Source organism: Armigeres subalbatus, chromosome 2, assembly GCF_024139115.2.
Source record: "Armigeres subalbatus isolate Guangzhou_Male chromosome 2, GZ_Asu_2, whole genome shotgun sequence".
In the NCBI taxonomy this organism is placed as follows: domain Eukaryota; kingdom Metazoa; phylum Arthropoda; class Insecta; order Diptera; family Culicidae; genus Armigeres; species Armigeres subalbatus.
In genome coordinates, this window is record NC_085140.1 from 546,737 (window position 1) to 567,859 (window position 21,123).

At 39.2% G+C, this 21,123-nt stretch overlaps 1 protein-coding gene across 1 annotated transcript in view; it reads left to right on the forward strand.

The window, feature by feature from the left end:
* The window catches only part of LOC134217379 (5-hydroxytryptamine receptor-like), a 54,176-nt gene that overhangs the window by 13,147 nt on the left and 19,906 nt on the right, over positions 1 to 21,123 (forward strand). The window contains exons 3-4 of the mRNA XM_062696118.1: positions 14,241 to 14,379; positions 15,070 to 15,181. Coding sequence (XP_062552102.1) covers positions 14,241 to 14,379; positions 15,070 to 15,181 — 251 coding nt within the window. The remainder of the gene's footprint in view (positions 1 to 14,240; positions 14,380 to 15,069; positions 15,182 to 21,123) is intronic.

The following is a 21,123-nucleotide window of genomic DNA, read 5'->3' on the forward strand; positions in this document are numbered from 1 at the left end:
TAAAAAGTAAAATTTTGATATTCATTAAAATCCAATATGTGAATATGTAACCGTTCGGGGAATGTTCACGAGGATTTGCTAAACGGTGGCTTTAGCGCCACTCTCAAAGAGAGACCACCGGTCGTGTTCAATTTGCCCGACTTCTGGAGACCTTTTCGCTCAGGGAAATTCTCGAACGGTTCGCGGAATACTCGTAATCAATTTCGTAACGCATGTACTAACTACGACTCTTTATTCGTACGAATTTTAGGGAAGGCCTAAGGAATGTTCACTCATTCGAGTAAGGAAACGAAACTGAAACTTAATTTGATTAGCGAGTATGCTTTATTTGCCAACTGGCGTTAAACGTAACGTAATGCAACCAATTAAAGAATTCAATCAAAACACTATATTTTAGGTCATTCATTCGCATTGGACGCGTATTTAACGTACGGAATGGAAAAGAGCAAAACATGGCCATGTAACAAAAAGCTCTTCACGTACCTGCGCAGGATTTGTGTAGACTCGATGCCGGCAGGAACGATGAGGCTTCGATGTCGTTGACGATGGCGACGATAGCTACGAAGATGGCGGTAACACGATGGCGGTCACCGGCGTGTCCGTACTGCGATTTGGCGCGCAGCGATGGAGATGACCCGTGTGCGATATGGCCGATCTAAAGGTGCGGAGTGAGTGGCGGCTGGAACGGAAGCTTCCGATTTCGATCGGAGAGAGTGTTGTGGCACTTGGCCTGGATTCCCGGGACGATCGGCTCCGCCGAATAGAGGCACACGTACCCAAGCGACCCGGCTTCGCGTACCTTTCCGGTTCACCGAGCGGGAGTGGTGCGTCCTCTATCCTTTGGTTAGGATCGAGGTTCGTGGCGTGCAATTTACGACACGCAGGAAGACGAACCTACACTCTCTAAACACTGGTCCGAAAATGTAACGGGATGGACCTTTCCGTCGGCAATTAACGACCAACGTGGTAAATTCGCTACGAGTGACTTAGCGACCTCACTCACCTCCGTTTGGCTACCTACTTGAGGCGGGCCTTCGCTGGGCACACGGGTCGGACGGTCCTCGGACAGTCAACGGACGAAGTCGTGGTAGAATACCACGAACGGAATCTCGATGAGACGATGAATGCCGCCGATTAGCGACAGAAAATCCAGCCGTACGAAAAAAGCGCAGGGCTATTATTTTACTATTCAACTATTCAAACCTGAGCCATCATTCAATTTGATTGTAAAGCATATTCAAATAAAATTGCGCCAACCGATTGGCATGGCGATCGGAGGCATGGCGCCTGTTTGCCGCCTATTTGCAGCTCACATGCGTGCCATAATGAGTTGAGCTTTTATAACAAATACTATAAACTTGAAATTGATACAGGAACGAACAGATTTTACGAACGCAAACAAAACACGACACACGATCATAAATTAAAACAAAATTCAAAATTAATTTTGATTTATCGGTAAAATCAAATATTTTATTTAAATTTATATCCAAATAAACGTAAAACGTTACAAATACAAGAAGCAAAATGTCTGTACCTAAGGACATCTTTCGATAATTATTGGTATGTACCTAGGTGAAATAAATAAACAGAACATTTATGAATGTCTATCTGAGTGCATAGTGAGCTGTGATTGCGAAGGTAAATCGTGTGAAGTGTTTGTACTTATTATTTGGTGAATCATGAATTATAGGCAACTCATTGAAGTATTTAGAGCTCACGAGGGACGTCAGGTAGATCGCGTTGAAAAAGCTTTGGAATATATCTGCCAAAGCTTCGCTGTGGATAAACAAAAAAAAAGAGTCAACTCCATACAAAATTGAAAAATCTGCATTTGAAATTTGAAAAAAAATGGCAGGCCGCATCCCGGTCCAAAACTTACTTTGACTCATATAATGAGGAATGGCTTGACACAGAATTTGAATTAGAAGAATTTTATCATGCTGAGCCAGAGCCAGTGGCTTCAACATCTCGTGGAAGGCCATCAAAAAATTTTGAGGATTTAAGTGAGCGTACGAAGCGCAGAAGAATTAATGACGAATGAATAAATAAATGTTGTTGCAGTATACTTATATATCTTGAAGCTTTTATTGCATGGAGTTCGTTTAGCTTTAATAGAGCTTTATATTGTATTCCCTTTACTTGTTTTACGGGTTAAGAGCCTGAACCAATCTGAAAAATCCTACAAAGACAACCTGTTACGTATGTAGATGCAATGGCCTGTATTTGACGGAGTCCTTGTGCAACTTAGAACATCTGTACAACTCAATTCACATAAAAACAGTATACAATTTTCTAGTTTGAACTCTACAGGTCTGCGCTGCAATAAAATACACATCTATAGACTGCTGTGTACATGAGACATTCGTAGATAAAAGGGATATATTCCATAGAGATCAAAGGTCTGTATTCCAGGGAGTTTTGAGACCTTAGAAGTAATAACGACCTGCAAAACAAGTATTTCACATCTTTTAGACAATAATCTACGATATAAGTGTGAAATATTGCAGAAATGAAATGAAAATATTTTCGGCCACCTACTTGTATGGAGCCGCCCCATAGTGAGATGGTGCGTTGGGACCTGGTATTCACGGCATTTTTGAAGGATTTGCCGTGCAGTAAAGATCTGGTCCGTTGTCGAGCGGCCGTCAACGAAGCCGGCTTGATAACTTCCCACGAACTAATGGTGACAGACGACGGAAGATGATCTGGGATATCACTTTGTAGGCGGCATTAAGGATGGTGATCGCTCGAAAGTTCTCACACTCCAGTTTGTCGCCTTTCTTGTAGATGGGGCATATAACCCCTTCCTTCCACTCCTCCGGTAGCTGTTCGGTTTCCCAGGTTCTGACTATCAGTTTGTGCAGGCAAGTGGCCAGCTTTTCCGGGCCTATCTTGATGAGCTCAGCTCCGATACCATCCTTACCAGCTGCTTTATTGGTCTTTAGCTGTTGAATAGCATCCTTAACTTCCCTCAAGGTGGGGGCTGGTTGGCTTCCATCGTCCGCTGAACTGACGTAGTCATCTCCTCCGCTGCCTTGACTTTCACTGCCTGTACTCTCAGCGCCATTCAGATGTTCCTCGTAGTGCTGCTTCCACCTTTCGATCACCACACGTTCGTCCGTCAAGATGCTCCCATCCTTATCCCGGCACATTTCGGCTCGCAGCACGAAGCCTTTGCGGGATGCGTTGAGCTTCTGATAGAACTTACGTGTATCTTTAGAACGGCACAGCTGTTCCATCTCCTCGCACTCCGCTTCTTCCAGGCGGCGTTTCTTCTCCTGAAAAAGGCGGGTCTGCTGTCTCCGCTTCCGTCTATAACGTTCCACGTTCTGCCGGGTACCTTGCTGCAGCGCGACCGCCCGCACTGCGTCCTTCTCTTCCAGAATCTGTCTGCACTCTTCGTCGAACCAATCGTTCCGTCGACTTCGACCCATATACCCGACGTTGTTCTCCGCTGCGTCGTTAATGGCTGCTTTGACTGTATTCCAGCAGTCCTCAAGAGGGGCCCCATCGAGATCACCCTCTTCCGGCAACGCTGCCTCGAGATGCTGCGCGTATGCAGTGGCGACATCAGGTTGCTTCAGTCGCTCTAGGTCGTACCGCGGCGGTCGTCGGTACCGAACATTGTTGATGACGGATAGTTTTGGGCGCAGTTTAACCATCACCAAATAGTGGTCAGAGTCGATGTTAGCGCCACGATATGTCCTGACGTCGATAATGTCGGAGAAGTGCCGTCCATCAATCAGAACGTGGTCGATTTGTGATTCAGTCTGCAGTGGTGATCTCTAGGTGTACCGATACGGGAGGCTGTGTTGGAAGTAGGTGCTGCGAATGGCCATATTCTTGGTAGTGGCGAAATCAATTAGTCGTAGGCCGTTTTCGTTCGTCAGCCGGTGAGCGCTGAACTTTCCAATAGTCGGTCTAAACCCGAGCAACACAAGTCAGACAAAAATGGTTGCAGCTACTTTATTGTGACGAAATCTGGTCACATAGGAGTTGCAGTATCCTATGTGATACATGTGTGCTGCTAGGGAACTCCTCCTCTTGGCCAACCTGAGCGTTCAAATCTCCTATGATGATTTTGACGTCGTGGCTTGGGCAGCTGTCGTACTCACGTTCCAGTTGCGCGTAGAATGCGTCCTTATCATCATCAGTGCTTCCGGAGTGTGGGCTATGGACGTTGATTATGCTGAAGTTGAAGAACCGGCCTTTGATCCTCAACCTGCACATTCTTTCATTGATCGGCCACCACCCGATCACGCGCCTTTGCATATCGCCCATCACTATGAAAGCTGTTCCCAGCTCGTGTGTGTTGCCGCAGCTCTGGTAGATGGTATGATTACCTCTAAACGATCGCACCATTGATCCCTTCCAACAAACCTCCTGCAGCGCTACGATGCCGAATCCACGGTCCTTGAGCACATCGGCGAGTATGCGTGTGCTCCCGATGAAGTTGAGAGATTTGCAGTTCCACGAACCGAGTTTCCAATCGCTAGTCCCTTTTCGTCGCAGTGGTCTTTGCCGATGGTTCCGGTCCGTACTCTCTTGTTGATTGTTCGTTGCTTATGATTTTTTTAAAGGCTGGCTTGCATGTTGTAGCAGATAATATATGTATTATTTTGCACTATGGGTCATGATGGAGAAATGATTGACAAAAAAGTTATATTTTTTTTAAATAATTTGGTTTTTCAAAAATGGTTGAAATATTATTTTTACGTTTTTATCAATTCGATTTTATGAAAGTACGTTAAATTTCCAATGGAAAAGGCATACATCATTTTTTTTTCACAAGTGCAGCCGTTTCTGAGATACAACGGTTTGAAGATAAAACAAACCGATTTTTTTAAATTTCCAGTCTTTTTCGCATGTTTTTCAAATCTATTTAACATAGAATTAAATGTTACTGAAATCGATTTTATTTTCAATGTTTGAATTTTTTTTATCATAATGTATATTTGTTTCACATAGCCCCATTGATTACATAAAACTTTGCCAAAGACACCAGAATGATCGGGCAAGCCGTTTTCAAGTTTTAGTTTTGAAAGTGTTGAAGGTGTTTTCCCAAGCAACACACTTTATCGTATATTGGTTTATCTGTTAAATTTATAACCAAATTGAGTGCCTGATTTTTGGACTAGGCACTTCTTTATAACTCATTTAAAATGAAAAAAGCGCAAGAGGTGGAGTCAATATAAAACAAAATAAAGTTACATTTGATATATTTCTGGAACATTTTTATAACCATCGGAATGTAAACAAATTTGGAAACTTGGAAGACGAGTAATGCAAATGCGTTACAGATTCCACTCCAGTGTCTATTTTCAATTATTCATGATAACTACAATTTGATATGCTTCATCATACTCCCATTTTGGGCTGAAATAACAGAATTTTGCCATGCGCTTTTGAATTTATTGTGAACTTAAACATTCTGGCCCTGTATTTTACAAGCGCCAAATGCCAACTATAATTTCGATGCATTCAATTTGAACATTTTGTTCCTTAATTCATAGCCATTTTGGTTCAACGGGCTCAATGTCTAGGGCTACCAAATGTATTTTGATGAGACATAATTCTTTTTCATCTAAAGCTGGTTATATGGTAAGGCCTTGATTTACAAAATAACATTAGACTAGAATAGTGAAATATGCTAAAACATATACGAATTTTTTCATCTTGATCTGAGATGCCAATCCCACAACCGGATTTGAAACCAATAACATTCAGCATGATTATTCTAGTCGCGTATCTTTTCGTTGAGATACGAAAGGTCCCAATGTAAATTATCAGTATAAGTTTGTAAAATGAGTTATAGCCAAAAAGTCGTATTTAAAAATATGTTTAAAAAATACTTAATAAGAGACAAAGCATTTGTGAAATAAAATAAGCTAGTTAATAAATCTCTTCTACAGTAATATTGAAAAGTTTTCCGTTTTATATTATAAAAATTTCTATTTTTTCATAACATACCAAATTAACATGTTCGTTTATTCTTCTTCTTATTGTCGCCTCGCAGCTTCTTCTAAGCCGCCTCGTAGCTTAGTGTTCAGTGTTAATTCAGCACTTCCACCGTTATTAACTGCGAGGTTTCTAAGCCAAGTTACCATTTTTGCATTCGTATATCATGAGGCTAACACGATGATACTTGATCAATTTTTCATATCGGATTTTATTAAAAATATTTTAATAAACATTGTGAACAAATCATTAATTTATTGAATCATTATAATTGATTTATGTATAATTTTTGCCTTTCTCGTATACTAAGTATACGTAAAGGCTATATGATCGCTCCAAAAACAAACTTTTTATAGAAGGCCCGGAGACCCATAGTATTATATACCGATCGACTCAGCTCGACGAATTGAGGTGATGTCTGTGTGTGTGTGTGTGTGTGTGTGTGTGTGTGTGTGTGTGTGTGTGTGTGTGTGTGTGTGTGTGTGTGTGTGTGTGTGTGTGTGTGTGTGTGTGTGTGTGTGTGTGTGTGTGTGTGTGTGTGTGTGTGTGTGTGTGTGTCTGTGCGTACCCTCCCAAAAAAAATGTCACTCATTTTTTAGGTACTTATCCTTAACCGATTTACTCGAACATTCGACGCAGGATACTCTACCATTGTTTCCTATTGAAAATTGGTCAGATCGGACTATGGGATCGGAAGTTATGGCCAAAATACCCATCTTTTATAGAAAAATTGATTAAAAAATGTCACTCATTTTTCAGGCATTTATCCTTAACTGATTTGCTCGCAACAAGTTGCATTCAACGCAGAATCCTGTCCCATTGTTTCCTATTTGAAATTGGCCAGATCGGACGATGGGATCGAGAGTTATGGCCAATATACAAATTCAAACGAAAAAATCGCGTAAAAAATGTCACTCATTTTTCGGGCACATATCCTTAACCGATTTGCTCACAACAAGTTGCATTCGACGTAGAATCCTGTCCCGTTGTTTCCTATTGAAAATTGGCCATATCGGACTATGGGATCGAAAATTATACCATTTTTTTTTTATGGAAAAATCGCTAAAAAAACTCACTCATTTTTCAGGCACTTTTCCTCAACCGATTTGCTCGCATTAAATTGCATTCGACGCAGAATGTCTCATATTTTCTTATTGAAAATTGGGCAGATCGGACTATGGGCTTAGATGTTATGGTCAAATTACTATTTATTGTGAAAAAGAGTACAAAAAAGCCTAGCTCTCTTTTTTAGCACTTAGACTTCATCTATTCCCCAAGCAACGCAAGTTCAACAAATCTGGTTGCAGTAACCATATAGTGACTGAATCCGGTCATATATAAGTTACTGTGATTGATGTGCAATATGTGTGCTTCTCAGGTCGCTCGCAACAGATTGCATTCGACGCAGAATCTTGTCCCATTGTTTCCTATAGAAACTTGGACGGATCGTACAATTGGGTCAAAAGTTATGGCGAAAATACTAATTTTAAAACTACAAAATAAAATGCCATTTTTTGCTCTTATGCTAATCCGATTTGTTTGCAACAAATTGCGATTGGCGAGAATTTTTTATGCATATAAACAAATATGAAAAATAAGACCAATCCACATATTGGTGTTATTTTAGATTTTTCCAAACCTTTTGAACGAACGAGAAAGGCACCATCATCGCTAGGTGGATTAATCTGGGTTTTTGATAATTGTGGCAGTATGGAAACCCTACGCTTGCCTCCTGATATTTATTTCTTATGTTGTGCATTAGTATATCAAGCAACAGATATATAACAATCAATTAAAGACAGTTCTAAGTGATAGTCGTACATACGCTATATTAGAGTTTTACGAAAACAATAACAAATAATCAGTCGGAAAAATGTTAAATTTAATTTCAATTCATTTCTTCACGGTTTAGCATCTAGAAGTGATCATTTTGAACAATTTTTCGAATATTTTTTGATCGAACAATCCAAGGGTGGCAGGTAATATATAATACTATTGTTTTGATTATTAATATCCGACTATTGGCTATTTTTCAGGTGACCAATGCGAGGATTACACATGAATACAATCTGAGCCTACCGTATACAATTTTCAGCAGCAATTTGTTTAGGGCTCATCTTGTAAAGGATTCGACGGATAATCTCATGCCCATGATTATTGGAAAAGTGCTACCCTCTAGGGTCTCGAAATATAATACGATGGAAAAATTGGACTGTATAGTGCTACATTTGTTAATGGTTATGGACATGAAAAAGTTCTTTGCTTATCTATACTTATTACATATACTGATAAATGTATGCTTATTATCAAGAGAAATCAGAGTGAGCTCGGTCGGAATTCGAATACTATGGTGGAATTGAACTTTTAGCAAGATTGCAAAACAGATGCAAACCAGTAAAATGAAAATACAACATTTTTTACATTTCCATCCCGTGTGTTTTAATTGTGTTTCAAAGTTACCTTTACATTTCTTTATTTTGTTTTTATGATTTAAATGGGTTATATGTCAGTTATATCTATGGAGATTTGAAACTTAATGTTTTGCCTTTCTCGTATACAAAGTATACGTAAAGGCTATATGTTCGCTCCAAAAACGAACTTTTTATAGGAGGCCCGGAGACCCATAGTGTTATATACCGATCAACTCAGCTCGACGAATTGGAGTGATGTCTGTGTGTGTGTATGTGTGTGTGTATGTGTGTGTGTGCGCAAAAAGTCTAGCTCACTTTTTGGGCACTTATCCTCAACCGATTTGCTCGCAATAAGTTGCATTTGACGCAGAATCCTGTCCCATTGTTTCCTATTGAAAACTGACCCGATCGGACTATGGGCTTAGAAGTTATGGCCAAAATACTTTTTTTTCATAAAAAAGCACATTAAAAAGTCTAGCTCACTTTTTGGGAACTTATTCTCAACCGATTTGCTCGCAACAAGTTGCATTCGACGCAGAATCCTGTTCCATTGTTTCCTATTAAAAATTGACCCGATCGGACTATGGGCTTAGAAGTTATGGCCAAAATTATTTATTTTTTTCATAAAAAAGCACATTAAAAAGTCTTGCTCACTTTTTGGGCACTTATTCTCAACCGATTTGCTCGCAACAAGTTGCAATCGACGCAGAATCCTGTCCCATTGTCTGTCCCCTATTGAAAACTGACCCGATTAGACTATGGGCTTAGAAGTTATGGCAAAAAAAAAAGTTTCGTGTGAAAGCACATTAAAAAGTCTAGCTCTTTTTTTGGGCACTTATTCTCAACCGATTTGCACGCAACAAGTTGCATTAGACGAAGAATCCTTTCTCATTGTTTCTTATTGAAAATTGACTTGATCGGACTATGGGCTGAAGTTATGACCTTTGCCTTTTTGCCTTTCTTGTATACAAAGTATACTTAAAGGCTATATGTTTGCTCCAAAAACGAACTTTTTATAGGAGGCCAGTAGACTCATAGTGTTATATACCGATCGACTCAGCTCGACGAATTAAAGTGATGTCTGTGTGTGTATATGTGTGCGCAAAATAATCTCACTGATTTTTCAGGCACTTATCCTTAACCATTTCATTTCTTAGGCATTTATCCTCAACCGATTTGCTCGCAACAAGTTGCATTTGACGCGGAATCTTGTCCCATTGTTTCGTATCGAAAACCGGCCCAGTCGGACTATGGGCTTCGGAGTTATGGCCAGTTTTTACAAGAAAAATTCTTTTTCTCTATTTAGGCACTTACTCTCGGCCGATTTACTCGCAACATTCGACGCAGAATCATGTCCCATTGTTTCCTATTAAAAATTGGCCGGATCGGACTATGGGCTCAGAAGTTATGGCCAAAATACTGTTTTCATACCAAAAGTGCGAAGAAATTACTCACTCACAATAAACGAGAAAGGCACTATCACTGCTAGGTGGATTAATCTGGGTTTTTATTCAGTATAATTGAAACATTGGACATGACGTTTGAAAGAAAAACATTGGAGACAGATTTATCACTGTTTAAAAACGTACATTTATCATCGATCTCAGATACAACTCATTAATAACCATTTTTATTATTTTTCTGATATAAGGATGTTACATGTCAAAAGTTACACCAGAGTTAAAATGGCAAACCAATGATGCAGATTATGTTTTTTGGCCATAAAGGATGTATAATCAAAATTTCAGGGTAATCAAAAAATACAAAAATAAATCGACCAATAACAGAACTCAGAATCTTGTTAAATAAATTAAATTAGGCCTAAAGAATTTGCCGGTCATAAACAACGGTGGTTTGGAAAACTTTCTCCCCAAAATAATGGTGGTTCTGAAAAAAAACCGGTTTTTTTCAATATCTCAAATTACAATCAACATCCACCGCCGCTCTACCATCAATGACGCCACCAACGCCATCGCTTTGTCGCTGTGATCGCTATACGACGCCTTGGTCTGCTCTCCGCCCGACGATCGCCTCCGATGCACGTTCACTGCTACCGACGCGTCGTCCTTTTCGCTCTCCGTAAATGCTCGAACGCAAATGACGCGCGCACCCGAAACACGATTTTTTACACATAGAGGAAATGAAGCCTAAAACCTCACCCTTTCGGTGAGTGTTATGCTTGCACATAATATGTGCACCATAAACGAGTAACAAAGAGGCGGGGCTAATGGTCTGTCTTAATAATTTACAGGTAAGCTGTAAGGGCCCTCCTCAGCCGTGCGGTAAGACGCGCGGCTACAAAGCAAGACCATGCTGAGGGTGGCTGGGTTCGATTCCCCGTGCCGCTCTAGGCAATTTTCGGATTGGAAATTGTCTCGACTTCCCTGGGCATAAAAGTATCATCGTGTTAGCCTCATGATATACGAATGCAAAAATGGTAACCTGGCTAAGAAACCTCGCAGTTAATAACTGTGGAAGTGCTTAATGAACACTGTGCGAGGCGGCTCTGTCCCAGTGTGGGGATGTAATGCCAATAAGAAGAAGAAGAAGAAGTAGAAGCTGTCCAGAAAGAACAATCTTTGCTAATAAGCCATAAAATATAACTCTCTTGCAATCTTAAAAGCACAAGGGTGGAGCCTATGGAAACATCCTTCGATTACAATAAAATTGCAATAATGTTGCAAAATACTGCAGAGTAAAAAAAAATGAAAATAAAACAAAAATATAAAACTGGATTTGATTTAAGAAACTTGTTATTGATAGTCCTCAGCTCTACCGCAGCATCATTCAACACTTCGAAGTGCTGCAAGTTATTTATTATTTATTTATTCAGACTAAGGCCGAAGTGGCCTGTGCGGTATATAAGAGTCTTCTCCATTCGGCTCGGTCCATGGCTACACGTCGCCAACCACGCAGTCTACGGAGGGTCCGCAAGTCATCTCCCTCCTGATCGATTCACCTTGCCCGCTGCGCACCTCGCCTTCTTGTGCCCGACGGATCGTTGTCGAGAACCATTTTCATCGGGTTACTGTCCGACATTCTGGCTACGTGCCCGGCCAACCGCAGTCGTCCGATTTTCGCGGTGTGAACGATGGATGGTTCTCCCAGCAGCTCATGCAACTCGTGGTTAATTCGCCTCCTCCACGTACCGTCCGCCATCTGCACTCCACCATAGATGGTACGCAGCACTTTCCTTTCGAAAACTCCAAGTGCGCGTTGGTCCTCCTAGAGCATCATCCAGGTCTCGTGTTTTGTAGTTTGTCAGTTTGGTACGGCGGCGAACTCTATTCGATCGGAGCGTCTTGCGATTTCCAGCCACTATGCATCTCCGGATTTCTCCGCTGGTATCATTTTCGGTAGTCACCAGTGAGCCCAAGTACTCAAATTCTTCTACCACCTCGATTTCGTCACCACCGATGCAAACTCGCGGTGGGTGGCTCACATTGTCTTCTCTTGAACCTCTTCCTATCATGTACTTCGTCTTCGACGTGTTGATGACTAGTTCGCTTAGCTTCCCTCTTCAGTCTGATGTAGGCTTCCTCCATCTTCTCAAAGTTACGTGCCATAATATCTATGTATCGCCTATGTTTTCTTTTTATTACTGCAGCAAATTGCAGTAATTTTCCAAATATTTAATGGTTTGGTGTGATAAAAGATGAATACATCTTGCACCAGAAACAACAATCACGGTTGTAGCTTTCAAAACAGTTGAGTTATTAACAAAATACAAAATCGATTAAGAGAAATCGATCAATACAGTATGATTCTCAGCGCGAGATATATCATTTAGCTAATGAAGTTTATGATCGACGTTGCTGCCCGGATAACTATAATGTTCTTCCACACTAAGAAAAGCAGGTTTTTTGCCTTTCCAGTACACCACAGTTGAAAGGCTATTATTTCGAACTTTTTATAGTGTGCTAGTACTATTGAATAGAAGCGATGCGTAGCACTCCTTCAAAATCGTTAGATGCAATTCTAAATCTGCTACCATTGTATGAATTCGTGCAGTTAGAAGCGGAAAAGAATATGCAAAAACTTAAACGTTTGAAGTTATTCAAGTCAGGCGATTTAGTGGGCCACTTGAGTATCTCACAAAATATGGGCCAGTGATGAATATGAGTGGAGACTGGATGAAACCTGTGGAGAACTATGACATTCCTTATAACATACCATAACATTCCATAAAATTCTACACAGATGGCTCAAAAATAGGAACAAAAACGGGAGCAGGAATCTTCGGCCCTGGGATATCGATCTCAGTGGCAATGGGAAACTATCCAACGGTGTTCCAAGCGGAGATTTTTGCTATAATGAAATGTGCAAATATCTGTGTAGAGAAGAAATATAGATATGCAAATATTTGTATCTTCACAGATAGTCAAGCGGCACTCAAAACATTGAGTAGCTTTAAATGTACATCAAAACTTGTCAGGGACTGCATTCTTTTATTGCGAAAAGTGTGCCAAGAGAACTCCGTAAATCTGTACTGGATTCCAGGACACTGTGGCATTGAAGGTAATGAAAAGGCAGACGAGCTTGCAAAACGAGGTTCAAACACACAGTTTATTGGCCCAGAACCTTTCTGCGGTACATCATACTGTACTATAAAAATGGAATTGAAATCCTGGGGAGCACAAAGGTTGATGACAAACTGGTTGGTTGCCGAAAAGTGTGCTCAATCAAAGAGATTTGTAATTCCCAAGGTAAAAGTAACCGGAAACCTCTTGGAGCTCAGCAAGAGCTCTTTGTACCTTCACTGGCCTAATAACCGAACACTGCCCGAGCAGATATCACTTGAAAAATATTGGCCAGATTCAGAATGATATCTGTCGTTTCTGTAACATGGAACGTGAAACCTCGGAACATCTGCTTTGCAGTTGCGATGCATTGTACAAGTGTAGATCTACATTTCTAAATAGTGGCTTTATGCAACCAGGAGATATTTGGACTGCAAATCCTGGAAAGGTAGTGGGTTTTATTAACTCAATTATACCGGACTGGTGGGAAAAGACGCGTCTTAGGTTGTTCACTTGACAAATGGTGATCAACCTACAAGATGCGAATACATAGTTAAGAGTAATCAGGGGTATACCACAAAAATTCAACTCAATGGACGCAGTGGTTCTACGCCCCAACAACAACAAAAAATTGAATATAATCACGATCGGTCATTGCGTTCAAAATTTATGAAGAAAATTCAGCGAGCAAATAGGTCTGCATTCGAAAATTATAAATATTATTATATCAAGACCAACATTTGAAAAGGGCGTAACAGCCAAAATGCATTCCTCCTGATTCTTTGTCTACATATATAGCCACAAATGAAGACAAAAAATCAGAAGGAATACATTTTGGCTGTTACGCGCTTTTCAAATGTTGGTCTAGATAATATTCCACGATTTTTACGAAAATATTGGAGTTGGCGAAATATTTTCGAAGATTCACGAAGAATGAGCCTGCATAATTCATAGAAACATAAACTGAAAATTACATTTAAAATGATTTCTCTTTCATACAACAGTTAATCGGTAAAAAATAAGTGAAGAGTGAAACAATATTTGCACTACAAATTGTATTGTTTTCTTGATCAAAGATATGCAAATAGAAGTTGTATAGTATAGACTTTAACTTTGCTTACACATTTAAACTAAAAGTATTGACTATTATAAATATCTATTATCTACTTTTGTATGGTAATTTAATTATCCTAAACTAAACTTGCAAACCTAACCAAGCAACAACAGCAACACATGTAACAGGTTTGGGAGGACTTTCCCATTTATAAGCGGTCAACCAATAAAACTTGTTCGGTAGAACTACAATGAATAATAAACTATGCTTTATCATTTTCTTCTCTTCTACAAGGTGTACCCCAGGAAGTCTATTTGCTGTGGTATAGGTACCCGTATCCCTTCGACAACAATGTTTGCATACTGCAGGGTTTCGCTGCGGAAACTTCTGCCAACGCTACTGTATTGACAATAACAGCCTTTACCATAGAGAGGTAAGTTTTCTTGAAAATGTAAATTGATTTCGAAAAGAAGTAACATTGAAACCCCTAGTTTATGGTGTGTTTGACCTTTCAATAGTGTTAAGGCAGGCACTTTCGTCTATTCTTCATAGTCTCGAGAACCAATAAAAGAGACACTTTTCTGTAAAACTCATCCGTGCCTAATCGTAAGCTCAGGAGAAACGTTCTGCTATATATATAGCGGAGCTCTAGCAAATGGACTTTGCTTTCGTTGGTTTTAGCCCCTACAACAATGGACGGGAATGCCTGCCGTGTCCCTAATCGTCGTTAATCGATGATGCAATATTGTTTAGAATTGACTGAGCGGGTAATGGAAGGAAAATTTAATTCCCATCGGTCGGTTTTCTTCAAGACAATTTATCAGAATAATTTTAAATTTCTCACTATTGAGAAATAGCGCTAAATATGATCATTTGACACAGATACGGAATGCCTTTATTCAAGCGATAAATCATTCAATTAGAAATTAATGAGTGATTTAATAATCAACAATCCGATTATTAAGTCTTTCTACAAACATTCCACAGTTTGAATACCAACTAGCTGCAAAAGTATATTCATATTGTTGTAATGTTGTTCGCAAAATTGCAATAAATTGTGATATTTTATCCAGTCGAATCAAACAAACAATAAGTAACCGCATTCCATCTTGGCGTCTAATAGGTACGTTGCGATTTGTAAACCATTCCGTTCGCATACTATGTCCAAGTTGTCACGAGCCATCCGATACATACTGGCCATCTGGGTGATAGCGATGTGTTTGGCAGTTCCGCAGGTTAGTGAGAAACAATATTTTAAATTTTCAACATTTTCCTTTAGAATCGGGTAAACAGTTTTCGAGAATCTTTTTTGTATTTTTATATACAATTTTATAACAAAATTTGGCACTCAATAACTACAATAGAGTTCAGTTATATCATTTGGTAAAAAGTATGTTGATTCCAAAGTTCGTGGATATAATTTTCACTTTCAGATATTCATCAACAAAATGATAAAGGTTCAATAGGCTATAACACATCATGCGAGATCGGTTTAATATGAAAAAGCGTTGTGTAGTGACCATTTTGTATAATTTATGTTTGAGGATAAAAAGTACAGAAGACATACACTAGAAATAAATACTTCTTTGTATATTTAACAACAATGCTATAAGTTGGATAACTGAACATGTGTTGTACGTGGGCGATATCCATCCTAAATTTATATATTTCACTGACTGTAACCCGAAATACAGCACACGCTGCGAAGCATTTTTCGTCAAGGGAATTCCTTACCACAAGTCACGGCACTATAAAAAGACAACCACCGATTCTTCCGCTTCCGTTTATTCGTCGATAAGGGAATTACTGCAAACGAGCTCAATGGAACGAGCATTTTCCAACATGTTACTATCAAAGCGAAATGCCGTCATCGTTTCATCTGCTTGCAATACTAGTGGAAAGAGCCTCAGTATGAATGGAACAGTGATTCACAAAGGCTACATGTGCTGCACGAAGCTTACTTACAAGCATATTTGAAACGTATGTTTGTTTTAAACATAGAAAATCGTAATTTGATCATGATCTCGGTACTTTTGAAAAGTTGAGCGATGCTCTTTTATCTGCTGGTGCAATCTGCTAAAGAAAATTTTTAGGTAACCGTAGTTCGGGACTTGCTCTGGTACCATATTACAATCGCAAATATAACCATCCAATAGCATCGGATTTCGGAATGCCTAATCGCAGATTTGCAATAATTTGCGCACTATATTTGAATTTAATGATATTTAGCTTACTACCGAAAAATCATTTCAGAATATTCAAATTGCTCTCGTATTACGGTACTTCGTTGAAGCTATTTTCCAGATATCGTAACTAATGCATTTCGAAAGAACAAATAACATACCATATGGCTGCAAATACAACAACAACGTTTGAACATAATTTGAAAGCATTGACTCTTGCTACATTTTTCGATTTCGAATAACACACAGTTCAAACAATATTTGTGTCGTTGTGAGGAACTCGATTCGATGACGTTGACGATGAGTGAGTGACTCTTGGTAGAATGTACAGAATTGTCCAATTTACCAATGAAAAAACTTCAGTTCGACAAGAACCGACTATTTTTTGAAACAAAAGTTTTCCTATAAAAGTGAAATGTGTTTTCCATTTGTTTCAATATGGCCGGTAAGAGAACACTTTTGGATACGTGATAAACGTTAACGAATGCTCTCTATAAGTGCGAGTGTTTTGGTTTCCCAAATAGTTTTAAGAATCCAATATGGAGTTACTACTTCTATGATTTTGGTTCCGGTATGCCTTCGGCGGGTAAGTCTAATAAAACAATTTAGTTTAAAAGCCCAGAATAATCCACCTAGCGGATAGATTCCATTATTTCCATCAATTTACATCTATTTGCGTTTTATTGTAGCGTTTTGTTTTGTATTCACAATAACTTGAGGCCAATCGGGCCAATTTCCAATAAAGAGTAAATAGATTAATTCCCCCTGGAATGCGAGCAAATCGAATTATGAACCAAAAAATGTTTTTGCATTGATAAATTTAGCAATCTTATACAGTGGCGCCGGGAGTGGGTGGGACAAGTAGGACATGTCCTACGCATGAAAATACCTGGGTCCTACCCATGATTATGCCCTATGATAAGAAAATACCAAATTTAATCAGATATTTGATAGTTTATCAGAGGCTAAACTGACAATCGTGGAGGTTTCGGGGATTGTAAAGGAGAACTATTTTCCGAAAAGCACCTCAGAGTCTGTGAGGAATTCTTTCGATTCCAAAAAAGTTTCAATTATGTTTTGAGATTTTCAAAGAAGTCTTGAAGTTTCTAATAGTTTCTGCTCTTCCATAAAATTGTTGAATTTTTTCTAGAAGTACGTTATTATTTCTGCTAGCTCCGGGAGGCTCAGAGAATTTCTGAAATTTCATAATAGCTAACAGACCGACAGGACATGTGAATTATATAGAAATATAGATCAATAATGGCGCCAGTCAGTTGGGAAAGGAGAGAAATGCTAGTGTGTTTTATGCTACTAGAGACCGAGAATACCTCAGAAGTATAGATCAAGTATTCACTTAGAAAAGTTATGCAGTCTATGCTACATTATGTGATGTATTCTCCAGCAGACCTCCTGTCTATAAGGCAGACGCGGTAGTCACTAGACTGCCGAGCTCATCTCCGGAAGTTAAACTAAACAAGAGATTATGCAAATATGAACTAGTTTATAATGATTGTAGCACATTCGGATGTGTGACAGCAAGTCTTTGAGGAAATTTGAAGTATAATTATTTTTAAGATTTCTAAAAACCCGTAAATAGTACTGAACACACTGAAAAATTCTTGGACTATCATAAGCTTTACTGGTAGAATATAGCGATGTTCCTGAGAGTTTGCTAAAGGTTCAAATTCCTAGAAGCTAGTGATAATTGACCTTTCCCGACAAAAGTTGCATCTCGTTTTGTTGTCTCAATCGTTTCTTTGACTTATTTAAGGTCAACTTTCCAAAGAACCCATATTTTTAAGCCTATAACAATTTCAAAAAATCGAGAACAAAACCCGAAAAAGTGTTTTGTGTTTTAAATTTTAAAAATACTTAGAGGCGTCAAAAAATATGGATTCTTTGGAGAAGTTGACCTTAAATAAAATAAACAATCGATTGAGCGAATAAAAAATGTTGACGGGAAAGGTCAAATTGAAACCATTAATTTTTTTTTTTAAATACAGGAATACATAGCCACTTCTGAAAATTTGTGAAGATGTTTGGAGACATGCTTCTAGGAAATGAAGCGAGTTTTATAACTTATCCGAGTATGCCGAAATTTTTTTTTGAAATATGAGAGGACCTTTGGAAAGTCCTTGAAATTCAGTTTTTGTCCTACCCACGTCTCGGAACGTGACCGCGCCTTTGATCTTATACTTTGTACTGAAGAACGCTAACTCATTTTCTCATTTTTAACAACGATTCTTACGATCTTTTGTACTGTACTTACATTTTGATTTAATTGATTTAGCTACAAATCGTGTGGGCTGCAAAATGGTGAGTTGACAACCGGGAAGGAGCACCTTACATAGCTCTGGTACCCCCAAGTTCCAATACTTTCACTTCCGATGACAATTGACCGCCAGTACACGCCAGTGGGGTCCTCCTTAGCCGTGCGGTAAGATCCGCGGCTACAATGCAAGACCATGCTGAGTGTGGCTGTGTTCGATTCCCGGTGCCGGTCTAGAAAATTTTCGGATTGGAAATTATCTCGACTTCCCTGAGCATAAAAGTATCATCGTGTTAGCCTCAGAGATTGAGAAAAATCCGAGACTGAGTGAAATAGGTATCATTGAACGTTTTAACCCTAGCCCAGCAGGGTAAATTGGCACAACTTGCCAATGAGGCACGCCGCATGAACTATGGAATCCTGAGACAGAGTGAAATCCGTTGGCCAAACTTTGAGAATGCCGTCGGGACAAAGTCTGCTATTCTCTGGTTTATGAGGTGAACACGCTCCCCGGCATCGCTTAGTTTGTTTTCTACTAAGCGCCCAGGCACACTCTGCGCTTATAAAGTGGAACTCTTAAAATGAAAAGATAATCGTTGCGTTATGAGGCTTCTTATAATGGATATTTTAAGAATAGATTCTGTGTGGATTCTGCCATGGCAGCAGAATACCACAGTAGATCTCGCTGCAGTAGCGGTCAAGTAACACAGCGTGCCTAACAAATAAAGAAAGGAATAAAAAATCCAGTCATGGACTGGACACGTATTGCTTTTTCATGGGTACATATTTGATTAATTATTTTATGGCTACAAAACAGTTTATCTATGGATACTTTTCGCCTTTCTCGTTTATATATGGGATTATATTCATTTCCTTATGGGTGCACAATTGTGCATTTAAAGCTATGTCCATTTAGAATCCGGAATCATTTATTGTATTGCAGCGGCACGGAAAGTGACCGCTGCAAGAATTCTTTTACAGCGGTTTGTCTACCTAGGCGCCCACTTGCTGTGTTATAAATTTCACGAAGTTTCGTGCAGCGTGTCAAAAATTATTCCAGATGGAAGCCGAAAGGAGAGAAAAAAGTCTGCACACCCACGTTGATAATACTGTCATCGACGATGGAACCTACGTCAAAATGCATTTCGGACAGCTTCCTAGTCAAAAATTCTACATGGTGACGGCACGAGGAGTAGTTCCTGTGAAGTTTAAGTTTGCTTTTTGGACAAACTTGCAAAAAAACGGATGATTTTGGCAAGGGATATGCAACTGTGGGGCAAAGACCTAAGTGTGTGTGACGAATAAGACGATGGACTCGAAGCTGTACAAGGAGGAATGTCTCAAAAACCGCGGTCGACCTTCCATAAAGCCCATAAAGGTCCCGTGAAGTTTTGGCCAGATTTGGCGAGTTGCTACTACAGCCGGGAAGTCATCCAGTGGTACCGCGATAATAACGAAGATTTCATCGATAAAAACATAAATCCACGCAACTGCCCACAGCTCCGGTCCATCGAGACATTTTGGGCAGTAATGAAGCGGAAGCTTAAGAAAAGTGGAAAAAGTGGAAAAACAGCTCGGGACGCGACTCAGATGACCAAAATGTGGAACAAATGTGCCAAGGAAGTTGACTCCAGAGGTGTGCAACGTTTGATGAGAGGAATGAAGAAGAAGGTGCCAATTTTCACTAGAAACAAGAAGAAATTATTTGTATCAATAATTTTTCCTTAAAGTACAGTGAATTACCCTTGTTTTGATGTATTAACCTTATTTGTACGTCAATCCGTTACCGAGATACAGATGATTTTATTATTCCGGATTCTAAATGGACATAGCTTTATTCAACATTTATTAGTCTTATGAAGTCTTGATCCCATGAGGGAATGAATTTATGGTGCAAATCCAAACAAGTTTTGGGTTTTTGCTTGTCAGACGAGATTGTACAATTCCATTTACTTCCACCACTTAGTTATACCTTTGACAGATATGTATTTCGACTTCAACAGTAAGGCCATCTTCAGTGTCTCGTAAATGATTTTAAAAAAATATTTTTATTTAAAATATTTTGCATATTAATTTTTTGTGTCATTTTATGGCATTTTACCTCTTATGCAATGCAAGTTCATACCAATTTCTGTTATCGAGGTCGTTGCTCCTGATCAGTCATGAATTCCGTCAACTACTAGGCTCTCTTGTTAGTTAACGGCATAGCATTTGGGAACTTACCTTGTGGGCGGCGTTCAGCAGTGTGACCACGCGGTAGTTGCTAAAATCCAAATCTCGAATTCCCGAGCAGGATAACATAATTGACCTCGATAACAGAAGCAAAAGAGGTAAATTACCCAAAAGGAATACGAGAAATAGTTTAGGCATAACAAGCTAAGGTATTTTAATAGCAAACGATTAATAAGTTGTTATACGTTTGGAATTGTAATAACAGAGTATGTTATGCATGAAGTATTTTGCTTATTAATATTTGGCATTATTGCTTTGGAATTTTACCTCTTATTATGCACATCTGATCATGCCAGTGTAAGGTAATAATAACAGAATGAACTATTGGTAAGGGCAGAATAATTGGCAATAAGATTGACGAAAAGGCCAAAAGAAAAACTGACAGTCGTTGAAAAAAAACTGACAAAGAGATTGAAAGACGTGATAAACCTACCTTACTGTAAACAATCACAGAAGTTTTTTAAACTTAAAAAAGGGGGTTGAATGTGAGACT